Source organism: Carya illinoinensis, chromosome 9, assembly GCF_018687715.1.
Source record: "Carya illinoinensis cultivar Pawnee chromosome 9, C.illinoinensisPawnee_v1, whole genome shotgun sequence".
Taxonomy (NCBI): domain Eukaryota; kingdom Viridiplantae; phylum Streptophyta; class Magnoliopsida; order Fagales; family Juglandaceae; genus Carya; species Carya illinoinensis.
The window spans coordinates 28724625-28742177 of NC_056760.1; the positions used below are offsets into that span (position 1 = coordinate 28724625).

General features: G+C 38.9%; 1 protein-coding gene across 1 annotated transcript; it reads right to left on the reverse strand.

Moving 5' to 3' along the window:
* Positions 1-237: 237 nt before the first annotated feature.
* Positions 238-8835, reverse strand: LOC122275826 (BTB/POZ and MATH domain-containing protein 4-like). The gene is given in 5 exon segments (XM_043085103.1): positions 238-654; positions 656-846; positions 6296-6575; positions 6731-7076; positions 8270-8835. Coding segments are annotated over 5 exon segments (1323 nt in total). The 5' UTR covers positions 8662-8835; the 3' UTR covers positions 238-540.
* Positions 8836-17553: the final 8718 nt, after the last annotated feature.

The window sequence follows — 17553 nt, forward strand, 5'->3', positions numbered from 1 at the left end:
AAAAATGGGCCTTCTATAAAATGTTATGAAAATATGATTTATGGTCTACGATAATAGCGCCTAGCTAGTCTCGTAAGTAAGCAACATTTATCCGTTTTGTAGGAACAATTGCCAACGTGGGAATGAAAAGTTTGTCTAATCTACAACGCAACCATGGTCTTGACTAGAAAGTACACAATTTTGTTGTGGATCATTAAAGTTGAAACTGCAGCCAAGTATCAGCTGTTAGGAGGTTGGTAGAGACTAGAGAGAAGCCTGATATTGATTTATCAGCAAATGTTGTCTTCTACATTCTTATAGCTACAATCTACGCTGATAACAATTAACAAGTTAGTTACTCATGATAATATGTATCTGTTAATCAACCTAAACAATAAACCAGTGTCCATTGCCACCAAACTAAAACCAGCGTTGACATACAGGAGAGGAGAAAGCAAGAAACAAAGAAAGAGAAAGAAATGGGGCACATTACATTACAATGGAGGCAATGCTCCTGACGTTTATTGTTCTCCCTTTTTTCCAGGGTCATTCCAGCAGTATCTAGGTAACAATGCTAACAATATCAGTCTTCTTGTCTACAACTCCTACCACAAGCATCATGCCATCATCACCATCAGAAAGCTGGCCCCACAATCTTCTTCTTCTTTTACCCTCCATTTTCCCAGGTTTGTTGCCTTACACTCCTATCGTTCGTGTCGCCTCCATCAGAAAACTGAGCCCACACACTTCGACTCTTACCCCCTCCACTGAATTCCTCCTCGCATCCTGCCACTGTCTTTAGGAGCTCGGACTGCAGCAATGGGCAGTTCTCTTTCAGATACTCGAAACCATCCGACCGCATAACGGCTGTAACAAATGGGGCAGGCACTCAAGAGCATCAGTAGATGATAAATAAGACCACAGTGAAACAAAAAGGCTTTGAAGATAATTAAAACCTTAGGCTCCATTCTTGATTTCCCATGTTTTAAAAAACTTCAGGAACACCTGAAGAGCAAAAGATTTTTATAAACAGGATGTGCTAGATGATGTGTGCTAGATCATGTGCTAGATGTGCTGCAGTGCTTTATCATAAATACATGATATCATCACCTTCCACGCTTGAGAGCAGGGTTAATTATTTATTTATTCCGTGTAACTAGATTATGTCATTATGACAAATAAACCATATCTAGTATGACCAAATCAATTGTGGAAATTCCCCTCAATATAAAACTTCAACTGGGGATCAGCTTGAAGTGAAAAAGACTCACAATGGCATCAACTAAGGCCTCGTTTGGATAGTGAAATGAGATGAGATGATCTGTGAATAGTAGTAAAATAGTTTATAAATAGTGGTGAAATGTTTGAGTTAAATATGTTTTATGAGGTTTTGGGAAAGATGAGAGAAAAAGTTGAATACAAATATTATAAAGTTAACATATTATTAGAATATAATTTGTTAATATTATTCTTGTTTTTGGATTTGAAAAAGTTGAATTGCTTTTTGTATTTTGTTTGGATGTTTGAGAAAGTTGTAATGATTAGATGAAAAAGTTAAAAGTTTGAAACTGAAAAATGTTTGTGTTTGTAGTATTTAGATATTAAAATAAGATGAGATGAGGTGGGAGGACTTTGCTATCAAAACCAGGCCTCCATTGACCAGCTTCCAAGAAAATGAAGATGCATTTCCAAGATTTTTAATCTGAGGTTTCAAAATAGAGAGAGAAGGTCGTCCAAGACAAAAACACCACTCAAAACAAGAGGATGATAAGGATGTGAGAATTTTTTTTTTTTGGGTAAGTAAACTATATTATTAATAGAGATAGATATAGCCCAAGTACACAAGATGGTGGTATACAAGAGATAAACCTATCTAGGTCCATGTAGTGAAAACAAATAAATCATGGAAATTGAGGCCATTAATATCTATAGCTATTTTATTTTTTTATAGGTAATCAAGAAATTATATTCATAGAAATAGGCAAAACCCAGGTACACAAGAAGTATACATGAGAAACACCTAGCTAAAGGTTACAATAGAAAGTAGAAGTCATGGACACTTAAGTCTGTTACAAACTGCCCCCCCCCCCCCAAAAAAAAAAATTAGGAATAATGACTTAAGAAAGAAAACTTTTAGCTTTGATCCTGTCCACCTCACAGTGTAAAAGCAGATGATCTATTGATTCCCCATGCTTCTTACACATACAACACTAATCCAGCACAATTACCTGTCGTTTCCTCAGATTATCATAGTAAGGATCTTGTCCAAGGATGCTGTCCAAACAAAAAAAAGTTGCTTTTGAAAGAGCTTTTGTCTGCCATATGCTCTTCAACAGGAACAGTCATTCCAAGATTCGTTAGCACTTGATAAAAAGATCTAATAGAGAAAATGCAAAAATGCATTTCTTAGAATGACTCCAGTGCATCTTGTCTCCGGCACCCCTTAGTATACTTACGAAATACAATGCTACAAAGAACTCAGTAATAGACTCCAACTCCCAAGCCCAAACTCCCAATCTTAGGCTACCCTAATGAAATCTATATTCCATTGAGATGAGCAATTTGAAAAGGCCAAAAGATCAGCAATCACTGCATCATTTTCTCTAACAAGCTCAAAGATAACAGGGAAGGTGTCTTGGAGACAAGGGTTACCACACCATTTTTCATACCAAAAACTTACACGAGAACCATCGCCCACCACAATATGTATTTCCACAACCCCACTCCATGTGTACCTCATACCTCATTCGAGCACCATCCTCCCCAAGCCTCCCCAAATTGTGAATCTATAAAAGACTTCCATAAGGTCTCCCTTTCGTGTTGGTACCTCCACAACCATTTACCCAAAAGAGCTTGATTGAATTTCGTCAAGTAGACAATCCCCAAAACTCCCCAGAAATTGGGGTACAAACCATTGACCAATTAACCAGGTAAAATTTGAACTCTTCCCCCAATCCACTCCACAAGAAATCCCTTTGTAACTTCTCAATGCAGTTAGCCACCTTTGTGGAAAGCGGGAACAATGACAAAAAATATGTGGGTAAGTTTGAAAGAGTGTTTTTAGTCAAAGGCAACCTACCACCTTTCAAAAAGTATAACCTCTTCCAAGCAGCCAATCTGTGCTCCACCTTTTTGACCACGTCATTCCAAATCCTTTCAAATTTAACGAGGCACCCAAAAGTAAGCCAAGATACTTCATAGGTAGAGAAGATATCTTGCAACCCAAGATTGTAGCTAAATTCTCCGTTTCATAGACAGCCCCCATTGGCACTAATTCAAACTTTACAAGGTTGATACTCAAGCCTGATGCAATTGCAAAACAAAGGAGTAGCACCCTCAAGGCTTGAATGTTTCCAAGGTGTGCACCACAAAAGATGAGAGTGTCATCGATAAATAGCAAGTGAGAAATGTTGAGCTCGCCATTCCCCACTGAAAAGTCATAGAGTAACCCACCGTCCACTAGGCCTTCAATCATCTTACTAAGAGCTTTCATGAAAAAAAAAAAAGATGAATATTGATAAGATTACCTCACCAAGCCTTCAATCATTAATTTGGGAGCAGATGAATATTGATAAGATTACCTTGCCACTTAACTCTCTCCACAATCTCTCCGTACACTTTTGCGATGAATATAGCTATGGCCCATAGAAATAAAGTATGGAAAAAAAAAAAAAAGATCTAAGGTCCTCTAGTGACCACTCCTTATCTTCGAATGTCCGAATGTTACACTCTTTCCATATACACCACATAATGCAGATCGGGATCATCTTCCACACGGCCTTGATTTGTGCGGCACCTCCCAGAAGTGTCCAACTAGCCAATAACTCAACCACTGTGGCAGGCATTACCCAAGTTAACTCTACTCGGCTGAACACTTCAATCCACAAGGCTCTAGCTATCTCACAATGCAACAAGAGGTGCTCCATTGTCTTGCTGGATTTTTGCACATGCAACACCAATCTAGAATAACGGCCTGGCGCTTCCTCAGATTATCGATTGTCAAAATCTTGCTTAGGGCTGCTGTCCAAGTAAAGAAAACCACTTTGGGAGGCGTCATCTTCTTCCAAATTTTCCTCCATGGGAATTGAATATACTGTAATTGTGTGAGGGACTCAAAGACGGATCGAACCGAGAATGATAGAGGCCATAGAGGGATGAAGGCTCAAAAGTAAGATAATAGAGGCCATAGACTTCATGCCCTATTTAATTTCTTTTAAGCCATGAGATCCTAGAAGATATATAAAGATTGCTAAAAAGTCACTCAAAATTGAAGACTTCGGATAATCTTATCAATATTCATCTGCTCCCAAATTAATGATCCATGGATCTCGGACAAATGAAAGAAGACGTGGATATAGTACATGATCACAGAAGTAGTTGTGGAAAGTAAAGCATCTCGGTTTAGAGACGATAGCTGAGCATATGCATACCTCGGTATGGTGATCAATTATGAAACTTGGGATGTATCTTGACTAACAGCCTAATTGATAGACCTAGATGCCCTAGCATGCAAATTCTAACAAAAGTCCACTTACAAGGTTCAACACCTTGAGTGTCATCACCCTTAGCATACATCCATTACGTACACCTCGGTCACCAAGCCCGACAGAAGGATAGATGTAAATGAAAATGGCTCAAACTTGGTAGCCATTAGGGAAAAAATACGACACAAACCAATCCAACTGGCATTAAACCAACACAAAAGTATATAATACAGACATGGATGGAAAGCCAAAGAAATTAGCTTGAATCAAGATTGTACGTGTAATACTCCGAATTGTTGTAATTGTGTATATGAAGCTGATGAATGAGATCCCAAATTACTTGGAAGGGAAAAGTTCAAACCCTTATAATGAATCTCAAGGCACTCCAATGTAATATTAACAAGTCATTTAAGAGTAAATCCAAACTCCACAAGAACTATGAGACTTGAGCCATGTCATCTATAATGGACTTGTCTTGATGAGGATGTCAGGGATTTAAGGGATGGAGATGGAATTGTCTGATTGTGTATAAGAAGGTAGTGAATGGGATCCCACATTGCTTGAGAGAGAGAAGTTGAAGCTCTATATAATGGGGGCTACAATTATAACATTGACTTGTCCCTTTAGAGAAGGGGCCTAGACGTGGCTTGAGCCTACCTTGAGTCATCACACAAAGGTAAAAAATGGGGATGAAACAGGAGAAAAAGGGACAAGAAACACAAAACATCACTAAAATGGAGAATTTCGGCCCGTACTGGCTTGGCATGGACTTATATCAGCATGCATAAGCTTCATATCGGAAAGCATCAGCTTGTATTGAGTCCAAACCAATCTTAACAAGTGTAGATTCAAACCATTATGTACCATATAGGGTTGTGAATTGGACCAAGTATGGATTGGCCCACGTATATTTGGGTCGGTTCATGCATTTGCTGAATAAGGTTAAATAGAGATGAGGACATCTGCCACAGATAAAGATAACCATATTCACTTTGCCAAACATCTGCTATTTTAGATAGGCATAGAGCCATATTCCAAACTAGGAATAGACTCGATCCGAAGCAAAACAAGAGAGCCGACCCAACAACCAAACACTGCTCCTTAATTCCACCAGTGAGAAGTGGAACTACTGCAGTCTTTGGCAATAAAAAGCTTAATGGTTGGCACAAATGACGAGGAACTCAGCTTCTGCCACCTACACTGATCATGGTGGCAACAATGACCGGAAATCTAATCTAAATGGAAAGATAATGAAAATCACCACCAGCTTAACCAGAGGCATCACTAGGCACCCACAACTGACACCTCTCAACTAAGAAACGATGACATTAGAGACTTCAGCACACCAAGTGGACATCAATGACCAAAAACAGCAACAGTCAGTGTTCCCTTTTTGTGTTCAACATAATAAAAAAGAGGACAATCGCGGTTGTTGAAGGCCTAGCAAGTTTTCTTTGTTACTATTTAGAAGTTAGGTTTAGAGAGAGGGAAATGGAAGGAGGATAAGTGATGAGGAAGAACTACTAGCAAACCCATAATGACTCAAAACATTGTACTTTGCTTAGACAATCGCAGCAACGTCCACGGTGTTTGATATAAGATAGAAAGAGCAATTCTACAAGGAAGCCTTACACCACACACCTTTACCTAACCAACATGTGATTTGTCATTTTTGTCATTCTATTTAAACACATATTTAAGCATTAAGATAGAAGAGAGCAAAAATGACAAATTACATGTTGGTTAGGTGAATGTGTTTGGTGTAAGGCTTCCATTTATAATTTCTCAAGATAGAAAATCTAAGCATGAAAACTCAAGCAGGAAGAACTTACCAACAAGGTTTTCAGCCGCAAATTTTAGGCAAACCGATTTTAGATCTGAAGCATGATAGCGGTCAGCAAGGGCCAAAATATTGGCAACAGAATCTACAGTTATATCTCTACAGAGTACAGACTCGCACATCAGCCGAAGTCTAGGCAAAGCATATTTTTCCGATGCAGCTAACAGTTTTGCTGCAAATGTGTCAGATAAAGATGGCGTGCAAGATGAAGTTGATGCCAAGAAATCCTCATCTTCAACAAGGGTATCTCTGTAGATGTAGTGAAGCAAGGCCTGCTCATCACAAGCAAGAAAGTGTTATAAACAACGAAAACTTTATTGTAGGCTCTACCTGTGAGCAAAACCCAATTCCTGAACAATTCAAAACCATGCCACATTATATCCCAGGCATGAGGGAAGCAGAAACACTATTCTTTGGAGAAGGCTACCTTAAAAACCTTGGGTTCCATATCTGTAATGACTATTTCAGGATTATCTTCATCCATTCCGTCAAAAAAATCAGTTTCAAACACAGGAGAACGAGCAGCCAGCACAAGCTTGTGAGCATGAAACTTTTCCCCAGACACAGTGAAAGTAACATCTGAACATTCCTCGTTCTCCAATAACATACCAAAATGTGCTCCAATATCAGATTCAGGGACATGTATGGAGTGTAGTCTTGAACAATCTATAGCAGAAACCACAACACCAACAGTACAATTTATTTTCAAGCAATCATCCTTCAGGAAAACTGATGATTCAAGCATATTCCGTCTGAAAAATCGTTTGTAGCCCCTAATAAGCCAAGAAAGAAAATGTAAATTTACCAAAAGACAGAATATTAAGCATTAAAGAAGACCAAAATAAAAGGATAAAAAATAGTTTATTTAGAAGAGAAGAAAATAGTTGAAAAGGCTCAAAAACACGAAAACCACTTGCAGAAGTCTCCAAGCTATTGTGTATCCTTCCAACAGATTTTAGTCGGATGTTACCAACAGATGTATGCTGGGTCAAAAAAAGCACATGCTGTAAGAGGGTATTAAATTTATATCCACTTTTTTATGTTATGCAATGCACAAGGTGATGGAATGTTGAAAGTATCCTTTTTCTAGACTAGAAAAAAATTGAACTCATTCTAAATATTTAGGCTTGATATTCCACATGAAGTGATAAGGTACTAAGAATGTATAAATTTTGAGCAAACAGAATTTATCCCAAGTATGGGGCAACCTAACTGCAACTAGAGTGAAACAGCGAAGGAGAAAAGATGGACTCCTTACAAGATACCTGGTAAATCAGTTAAAATTAAAGTTTTAGAAGCTTTATTGCTGGTCCTCAAGCATGTCAGTTCCGAGGCCACCCCTTGAGAGAAAAACCATATCTACAATAGACCATTACTATGATACAAATTACCAACTCATAGTACAAATTACTATGATACAATTGGTTTTTATTATATAAAATGTATGTGGCAATTTTTTTTTTTTTTTAATTCTCAGCACCGTTCAACAACTTCGATCCCTATCTCAGTGTGTAGAGCAAAACACAACCATGTGATAGTGCTATCCCTACAGTTAAATGCCAACTAAAACAAGCTTCTTCTTTGAAAAATAGAAGAAATCGCTTGCATAGCTTGTACCACATAATTTGGCACATAGTTCGCTCTACCATTTGTCATGGTCTTCTTCTTCTTCTTCTTTTTATACGTAAGAAGTAAATCACAACCTTAAAACTCCAAAAATTAAAAAGAAAAGCAAAAGACTATAAATATAATGTTACTTAGAACATTCTACCAGCAGACTCTATATGCATACCATAAATTGAACAAAACCCTACAAATTTCTCAACAAGATCGGAACAAAAAAATCCCATTCATTTGTAAAGACCAATGCCATATTTGCACAAGAAGTTCAAAACATCCATTGAAAACCCTAAAATTCTTGATTACTGACCAAAAATATAAAGGAGGAGAAGGAAAGAACACTTACCACATGCTGCCTCTATACTTGAGGGTGTATGGCCCACTCTCGAGGGAGCGATCAAAATGGCTATGGACCTTGTGCTTGCCGGCGCCACTCTGATCGAGAAGAGTGAGCTCGAAGAGGGCTCGAACGTCGGTTCCCTCGCTGGCGAGAGCGATGAAGACGGAGACGTAGGTGGAATTGTCCTCGGGGTTCTTGCCGTCCGGGTAGAAATAGATGGCCCACTGGTAGCCTCCCACGGTGAAGTTGTCGCTGGCGATGTGCTTGCCGACGCCGATCCCTTTAGCCAACGAGTAACCTTTGATCGTGAAGTTGTGGGACCCGTTAACGGTCTCCGTTACGGACCGGGAACTGCTGGGGGACCCCAGGCGGGGGCTGGAGGGGGACGAAGACAACATGATTTTCTGATTTGTTTCCAACAACGAGTGGTGTGGTCTCTGATTTTGGGGATGTGAGCGAGCTAGGAGATGAGGATGATGGGAAGCATGATAAAATTTTCTTTCTGGGGCGACCGTCCAAGAAACCAAGGCAAACTTTATTTTGCCAAAAAGGAAAAAAATGGGAAAAGATACAAAAACTTTCATAGTACCGTCTAATTCATAGTTATTATTAAAGAGTTTTGACGTTTTTATTATTATTATTATTATTATTATCATTATTATTATTATTTTATTTTTTAAGCCAGATACTTTCATTACAAAATCAAAACAAAGTCCAGAAATACAAAAAGTTCAATGATAGTTCAAAAAAATTTACACAAAAGAAGGGGGATCATTTCCACTATGAAAACTTAGACATGGAGGAATTAAAATCAGGGGTATGCTTCCGTAGAGAAGATTGGAAGCTGCCCATTGTGCAATGCCATGTGCGCATCGGTTTTGAGATCGATGAATTTTTACCATTTTCTAGTCTTCAAATCTGCTCAAGAGGTGCTTAATGTCTCTGATGATTGATTGCATTTTCCAGTCTGAAGCTTGCTTTAGATTATTTGTCGATTGCACTACTTGCTTGGAGTCTCCTTGAATGTAAATTTTTCTCAAGCCTTTATTGTGAGCTTCTTGAATAGCTAGCAGGGCTGCTGTAGCTTCTCCTACATTAGGATTGGTGTTGTGCAGAAAATTTGTGTTGACAAAGACCGAGGCTCCAGTTCCAGTTTGGCAGATTGCTGTTGCGACACTACCATGGCTTCTGACTGCGACATCAAAAGATAATAGGTGGAAGCCGTTGGGAAGGCGTCCATGAAGTGATAGTTCCTCTTCAAGTTGGTGTTTTGAAATCCAAGCTTGACTATGATCCTTGTAAGCACTATAAACTTTTGAAACATATTGATCAATGCTTGGGTTCAGGGAATTGTGAATGACCAGATTTCTGGTTAACCAAAGGATGTCCATGGTGAGGATAGCAAAGAGTTGAAAATCATGAACTTCATTTTCAGGAAAGGCTAACTCTATTTCTGGATTTAGGATGATTTGTATCCAATTTGTGATTGAGAGGGGTGTAATCTGGTCAATGCTTATTGGCCAATTTGAATGTCTCCAAAGGATCCTAGAGAAGGGGCAACTGAGAAAAAGATGAGTGAGACTTTCCTCTCCGGAATTACACAGAGGGCAGAGAAGCTGCTCATCTTCAAGAGGAATGATTCTTTTAAGCAGAGATCTAGTTGGCAAGATATTGTGGTGAATTTTCCAAAGAAGAAGTTTTAACCTATCTTGCACTTTAAGCTTCCAGAGTTTTTCCAAATCTCGGCAAGTTGTGAATTGAGATCATTATGTTGAGTGTTAATTAAGGCTGCATAGGCTGATTTGACGGAGAACTTTCTTGAAGAGTGGTGAACCCATTTAATTTTGTCCTCCATGGCTAAGTAGTTGTACAGAGAAAGAGTAATTTTCTGGATTTCATTTACTGTTTCTACTGAGAAAAGAGCTTGGAGAAGAATGGTGTTCCATCTTCTTGGCTCCTTCAAATTTAATTCTGAAACTCTAAGGTTGTGATCCTTGTGAGGGATACTTGGGTTCGGTTGGGGTAGAAAATTCTGCAGAGACGGGATCCAAGGGTCAAGCCAAGCTCTAACAGTTGTGCCATTGTTAATCTGAAAGCAAATGCTTGATTTAATGAAATCTCTTTGCTTTAGGAGGCCTTTCCAAAACCAAGAGTCCGTTGGTTTGGGGTTCACTTCAAAGAAAGTAGCATTTCTCAAATATTTGCTTGTCAAAAAATTTCCCCAGATACCACTAATGTTGTTAATGAGGTTCCAAGCAAATTTTGAGATCAGAGCTCTATTAAAGAGATAACTACATTTAAGGCCAAGACCACCTAAAGATTTGGGCTGACAAATGGATTTCCAAGACTTGGGCGTGAAAACTTTTTTGTTGTCGACTCCCCACCAAAATCTTCGGAAGGATGTATCCATATTTTTAGTGATAGATTTTGGAACTCACACAGTTGACATGAAATAGGATGGAATGGTGCTGGCGACAGTTCTAATAAGGGTAGTTCTACCGGCTTGGGACAAAACCTTTGATTTCCAACCTTGTAGCCTGTTCTGAACTTTTTCTTGAATATTTTTTAAAAACATTTCTTTTGAGGCTTGGATGAGAAGGGGAAGGCCAAGGTAAAGTAGCTTTGGGGGAGAAGATTTGAGATTGAGGATTTCTTTGATATCTCTTATGATTCTATTGTGGGTGTTGTTGCTGAAATGTATGGAGGATTTTCCAAAATTAATTTTTTGACCAGACCAAGAAGAATAAGTTTCAAGACAACTTGCAAACGCTTGGGCAATTTTTTCAGTAGCAGAATCAAAGAGAATGAGGTCGTCAACGAAGAGGAGGTGGGAGAAAGCAGGGCCCCTTCTTGAGATACTAATTCCTTTCAAGTTATGCCTGATTTCCTCTATGAGGATTAATCTCGAGAGAACCTCACTATCTAAAATAAACAGGAAAGGAGATAAGGGATCTCCTTGTCTAAGGCCTCTTTCAGGATGGAACAGGCCTGTGGGGGGAGCCATTTGCTAAAATTTTTGCAATGATTTTGTAGCAACATTTGAAAGGCTGATTGGTCGAAAATGGTGAACTGTTGTCAGATTGTCCATTTTGGGAACAAGAGCAATGTTTGTGTGGTTCATTTCTTTTAGAATTTTTCCATGAGTGAAAAAGCTCTTAATGGCATCTTGAAGATCATTTTTTATGATGGACCAGTAGTGCTTATAAAAGAGGCCTGTAAAGTCGTCAGGACTAGGAGCCTTTTGTGGAAGGGATTTTCTTGATTGTGGTTAGAATTTCATCTTCAGTTGGAATTTTGCAAAGAAACTCATTTTCAGTTTCAGTGATTTTGTTGGGAAAAAGCATTTCAAAATCTTCAGGGATGTTTGGATTGGTGGACTTGTAAATTCCATGGAAGTGTCTTTGAAACTTTTCCTTGATTTCAAAGGGGTTTGAGGTCCATTGTCTATTTCAGTTTTGAGAAAGTTGATGTTATTTTTCCTTCGCCTTATGGTCGTGGAGTTGTGGAAATATTTGGCGTTGAGATCAGTGGTTGTTAACCAAGTATTTCTCGATTTTTGGCGCCAAAGGGATTCCTCTCGTCTGAGTTGCTCGTTGAGATTCTCTTTGATGTTCTCTTCCAAAATGATAGAATCATGGGTTGGCAGAGCATTTTGAAGATCATTGAGTTTGAAGGTGAGATTCGTGATGGTAGTTTGAATGTGACCAAAGGAATTGATGTTCCAATTTTTCAAGGCGTGTTTTGTGGCTTTGAGTTTTCTAGTAAGGTTGTAGGTAGGGGTACCAACCACATGGGTAAGCCAAGCTGTCTGAACCACTTCAAAACTAGAATGATCCCTGATCCAGAATTCTTCGAATTTGGAAGACTTTTTTCCTTGATGGCAATTTGATGTGTCCAAAAGGATTAGTGAGTGATATGAGGAAATCCTAGGGAGAGTTTTTACATTGGCATCAGGGAAGAGATTATTCCATTGAAGATTTGCGATTCCACGGTCTAATCTTTCTCTAATGTTGTTTTGGCCTTGTCTGTTGTTTGTCCAAGTGTAAGTGGGTCCCTTGTGTCCTAAGTCAACTAAGCCTTGTTGTTCCATGTAAAGAGCTAGATCATTAGGAGAAGATGAGGTTGCAAAAGGCCTACCACCAGTTTTTTCAAATTGTTTAAGAATTGAATTGAAGTCTCCAATAGAAAGCAGAGGCCCAGGATAATTTTCAGAGAGCTCTTTTAAAATGTTCCAGAAGGTTGGTTTGTGTTTTTTCTGTGCTGGGTAGTAAACTAAAGTGAGCAACTAGGGAGTATGAGCAGGATCCGAATAAACTAACATAGCTATTACATTGCTGGAAATAAAGATAGTTTCTACATCAACACCATTACGCCACATAAACAAAAGCCCACCCCATTTCCCAGTTGGGGGATTATAAACAAAAGGGGAAAATCCTAGTCTATTTACAACAGCAGCAATATTTACATCATGCAAAAGAGTTCCAGAAAGAAAGATAGCATCTGGATTATGAGTCCTGATGTTGGACTTTAGATTTCTAATTGCACGGGGTCGACTAATATCCCGACAATTCCAAGTGAGGATCTTCATAGTTGATCTGAGGGCAGTTCAGACCCTGCCGCTTCAGTCGTTGGATTTAAAGGGAATAGATTCATGACTGGAGAGTTGTAGAGATTACCCTGCTGGTGCTCGTCTTCTAGCTTGTAGGGTGAAAATCTATGCTTCTTTGGGGCCCTTCGGGATATCCACCTCTGTGAGCTTGTTGTGTTGCCTGGTTGGAACAAGAAGGCAGTAGTGTTGTCGCCCAGTTGCTGATTTCCAGTGTTGATAAAGGATGGGCTATTGCTTGATATTTCATCTTCACCGACTGTTGGTTTGGGATTGCTGTGTTTAGGGGGAGATAAATATGCTCTGTTGCCCGATGGAGTTTCCTTCCTCTTCCTTGGTATTTTTTCCTAGTTAGAATGAATTTTGGTTGGTGCTTGGTCAGAAGGGAATTTTGTGTCTGGTGGCTGGGTCGCTTGTGCTTGGTTAATTTTATTGACTTCACTTGGCCATTGCTGACCAGATTTTGGGGTTGATGGATCAAGGTGGGTGGGTTGGTCTATTGGTGTGGGCTGAGTTTGAGTTGAGAATGAGATTGGATCCATTTGGTGTGGGTTGAGGGTAAGGCAGGCTCAGCCTGAAGGGCTGACCATCAAAGATAATTTTGGGCTTTGGGCCCTGATTGCATGCGGGTTGGAATCATTTTGAAGCTGAGCAATGAGTTTCTGAAAAATTGATGGTTCCCGATTTAGGCTTGGACTTTGTAGCAAAGTGCTTTGATTAAAAAAGTCAATGGGATTGAATAAAGGCTGAGTTGCCTTTTGTGTGTGTGCCGGCGGGTTGTCTGTATATGGAGATTCTATGTATGGAGCAGTTTGGGCCATGTGGTTGGAGAAATTTAGGGATTCCTCTGGGAAAGGCAAATTGAGGTGACTAGCCTGTAAGATGACAAATGGGCCAGTAGCTGGGGGAAACAGAGACTGCACTTGACTTCCGCTACAATCTTTAAATTCATTTGAATGTGCTGTCTGTTGGTCTAGGATGATGCCACGTGTTGAAGAGGTTTTGCATGGGCTTGCTAGATTGCTAAACTGTTGGTTCAGAGGTAGGAGAAGAACAGTGCCGAACTCAGGAAATTCGCTACTATTGCCCTTGAAAAGCATTCTCTGATGCAGCTTTGAGTTTCTTGTTGCTTCACCACTTATTTCCAATGTTTGCTTGCCTTTTCCTTTTAGTGTAGGTTGATGTTGGGATTGCTTGATGATTGGTTGGTTGTTGACCGAAATGCTGATGTTGCTCATGGGTTCTTTGATTCTGAAAGGTGGAAGTGGCACAGTGGGAGTTTGGAGTTCCATATGGGAAGCTTCGTGCACTGGCTCATCAGCCCTGAGAGGTCTCTTTTGATCTTGACCTTCAACCCGCAGACCCATCCCAAACTGAAGCTCTAAGTTCCTCCCTTGGTCGTGAGAGCATACTTGGTGCAATGGCCAAGTCTACCACAGATAAAGCAAAACTCAGAAAGACGCTTATATTTGAAGGTCACTTTTACTGATTTTCTGTTGATTCTTGGTAGGAAAAAAATTTCTTGGAGAGGCTTTGACGTATCAATTTCAACTCTAATTCTAAGGACCCCTTAACTGAGACTGCATGCTGGTCAAATTCCAGAAGATTGCCTAGAACTCTTCCAATTTTTTCAGTGTTATCTTGGTTCATCTGTTCTAAGGGAAGCCCATGAATCTGAATCCAATATGCTAAGAACCAAAGATCAACCTCCTGTAACCTGGCAACCATTTCTTTAATAACAAGTGATACCCTTTGAAGTTCCAAGGCCGCTGATGAAAAATTCTGTTTTTGTCCTGTGGGGTTGGAAAAGTGAAGAGGAAGGTATTTTGCTCCAGGTCCTCTATAACTAGTCCTGAGATGAAACTCCATACGACTTTTATGGTGGTGTGGAACGTATATTTGTTTAGAGGCTTGGAGGAGATAAGCTTACCTACCAAGATGTGATTTGAAATGGCTTCAACTGCCTCCATTTGTGGTTCTAGAATTATATCATCCTAGGTTAGAGCTTCAGTTTGTGTGATAAGGTAGTCAATATCCGGGTTTGATTCTTCCATGATTGAATGGTTGGTGAGGTGGGGTCAAGCTACGATGGGTGAGAGTCAAAGATGAGTAGGTTCAAGGAGTAATGGGGTTAGGTGGTGGAAGCTTTAATGGGGTTAGGTGGGGTGATGCTCTGTTTCAGTGAAGGTTTCAGATAGGGTTGATGAGGAAAGCTACTCAGAGGAGGGAGGAAACTCATCCGGAGGAGAGCGGGTTTTTGGACAGTAAAGAGTTTTGACGTTATTCATCCTTGTATAATATATATCATATTTATTTTAATTTTTAATTTTTTTTTTTCATTTTTTTATTTTTATTCTATTTAAGTTAATTGAGTTTTTCTATTAATTGTCTATATACCACATATTTGATAAAAATAAAATAAAAAATAAAAAATTATATATGATATGTGATGTGTGGGAGCTTATGGTAGAACTTTTCGTTTATGAATCATTACATTTGTTAAAAGCTACGAGGCAACACATTCATAAGAAAGATTCATTTATATATATATATATATATACTAATAAGGTGTCAGAACCCCATACTTTGTGGGCCACGACCAAGCCACCAATCATGCCATGACAAGCCTTGATGGGCTCATGGCTGATGCCCTGACACTACCACAGCCATGCCGCACAGACCACAGACTATGTCAACGCCCAGGCCCCTGCCTGGGCCATGCACTTCCATCAACAGTAGCCCCAGCAGCATGCCCTTGGCTAGGCCCCTACCTGGGCCATGCTAGGCCAGCACTAGCACCAGCTGGCCAATGCCCAGGCCAACAGCTTGGGCCATGCCATGCCAGCACCAGTCCAGTCATGCCAACCAGGCCATGGCCTATGCCGTGGGCCAACCTAGGCCACCATGGACCAAGCCATGCCAAGAGCCATGTGGGGCCCATCCAAGGCCTTGTTTGTATGGGATCACTCTAGGGTTTCTTTTTATGTTTTCACTATAAATAAGGCACTTAGCCATTTCATTTGTATCTTTTTGGCATTTTTTCTTTGTGGAATGGTTTGGTTTGTTCTTGTTGCCTAGATGACTAACACAAGAGGGGGGGTGAATTGAGTTGTATTAAAAAAAATAACAATTATAAATCAAATATATAATATAAAATATAAACAAAATATGAAATAACAATAAATATAAAGAGTAAGGGTAAGAGAGAAGCAAACTCAGCATGTTAACGAGGTTCGGCCCCACTGCCTACGTCCTCGCCTCAAGCTACCCCTTGAGGATTCCCAAATTCACTATTCAACCTCCTTCAGGTGGAGATAAAAACCTATTACACCTTTGAACAACACCGCTACAAAGGATCCGTGTAGAACACCCTCTACACTTGCAATCACCTTACACGTGGTGATTCAACTATTCCCCATGTAGAATACTTTCTACACACACAAGGGTTATACACACCCTTTTTCTGATACAAAAGCTGATAGTGGGTAGGTTATCAGAAAACACTCCTCAACGAGTGAAATAAGAACAATACAGCGCAAACTATATCTCTCAAAATGAATAAGGATTAAGGCTCAATGTTTAGAGAAGAGAGAATGAAAGCTTTGAATGAATGTTGTATGCTCTTGGTGTTGTGTATGTGAAGCTCTCAAATGATCTATTTATAGGCATATGAGACTTCATATTTAAATTTAAAAAGATTCACATGTCAAAGACAACATCATTCACTTTTTCAAAAAATTCAAATAAAAGGTTATTCTTTTTCAATTGTCAAAGACAACATCATTCACTTTTTCAAAGAATTCAAATAAAATGTTCTTCTTTTTCAATTGTCAAAGACAACATCATTCACTTTTTCAAAAAAATCAAACCTAATCTTTTACTTTTGGCATATGACAAAATGAGCACACTTTCATTTTCAAAAAATTCAAACCTAATCTTTTACTTTTTGTATAAGTCTAAAAAAGCATCAATCACTTTTGAAAAAATTCAAATAAAACATGCACATGTGAAAGATGATAATCAATCATCTTTTAATATTTTCAAAGTTCAACCCTTTAATCAAGGCATGCACATGCAAAAGATGACAATCAATCATCTTTAATATTTTCAAAGTTCAACCCTTTAATCAAGGCATGCACATGCAAAAGATGACAATTAATCATCTTTCAAAATTTTCAAATTTAATTTTCAAAAAAATTCATGCACATGTGGAAAATGTATTTTAATGTTTTATGATAAAATATTAATTTTGAGCATTAATCCTAATTTCGAATTTTGAAGAGATTTACAACATTACTCTATAATTTTAATGTGAACTTGTTCCCTTCTTGCTCATGCTTGTTTCCTTGATGTGCTTGACTCCATTGTGTAGACAACTTGAGATTGAGACTTCTTTATTCTTTGAATTCATTTGTTATCATCAAAATCCATGTGTAAATATATAATTACACAAAACTTGAAATCTTGGGTTCAACAGTTCTTGTGAACATTTTCGGTGCTTGTGCATTTGGGCTCTTTTGGGTGCAATTCGTGAATCCCAATGAGAGGATTAACACCTTGCAATTCTTGAATAGGTGTTGTCCATTTATCTATATTTGTTTCATCATCTTGCAATTCGTGAATAGGTGTTGATTTTTTTTATCAATCTCTTGTCTAGTTTCCATTCTATCTTTATATAATCTAT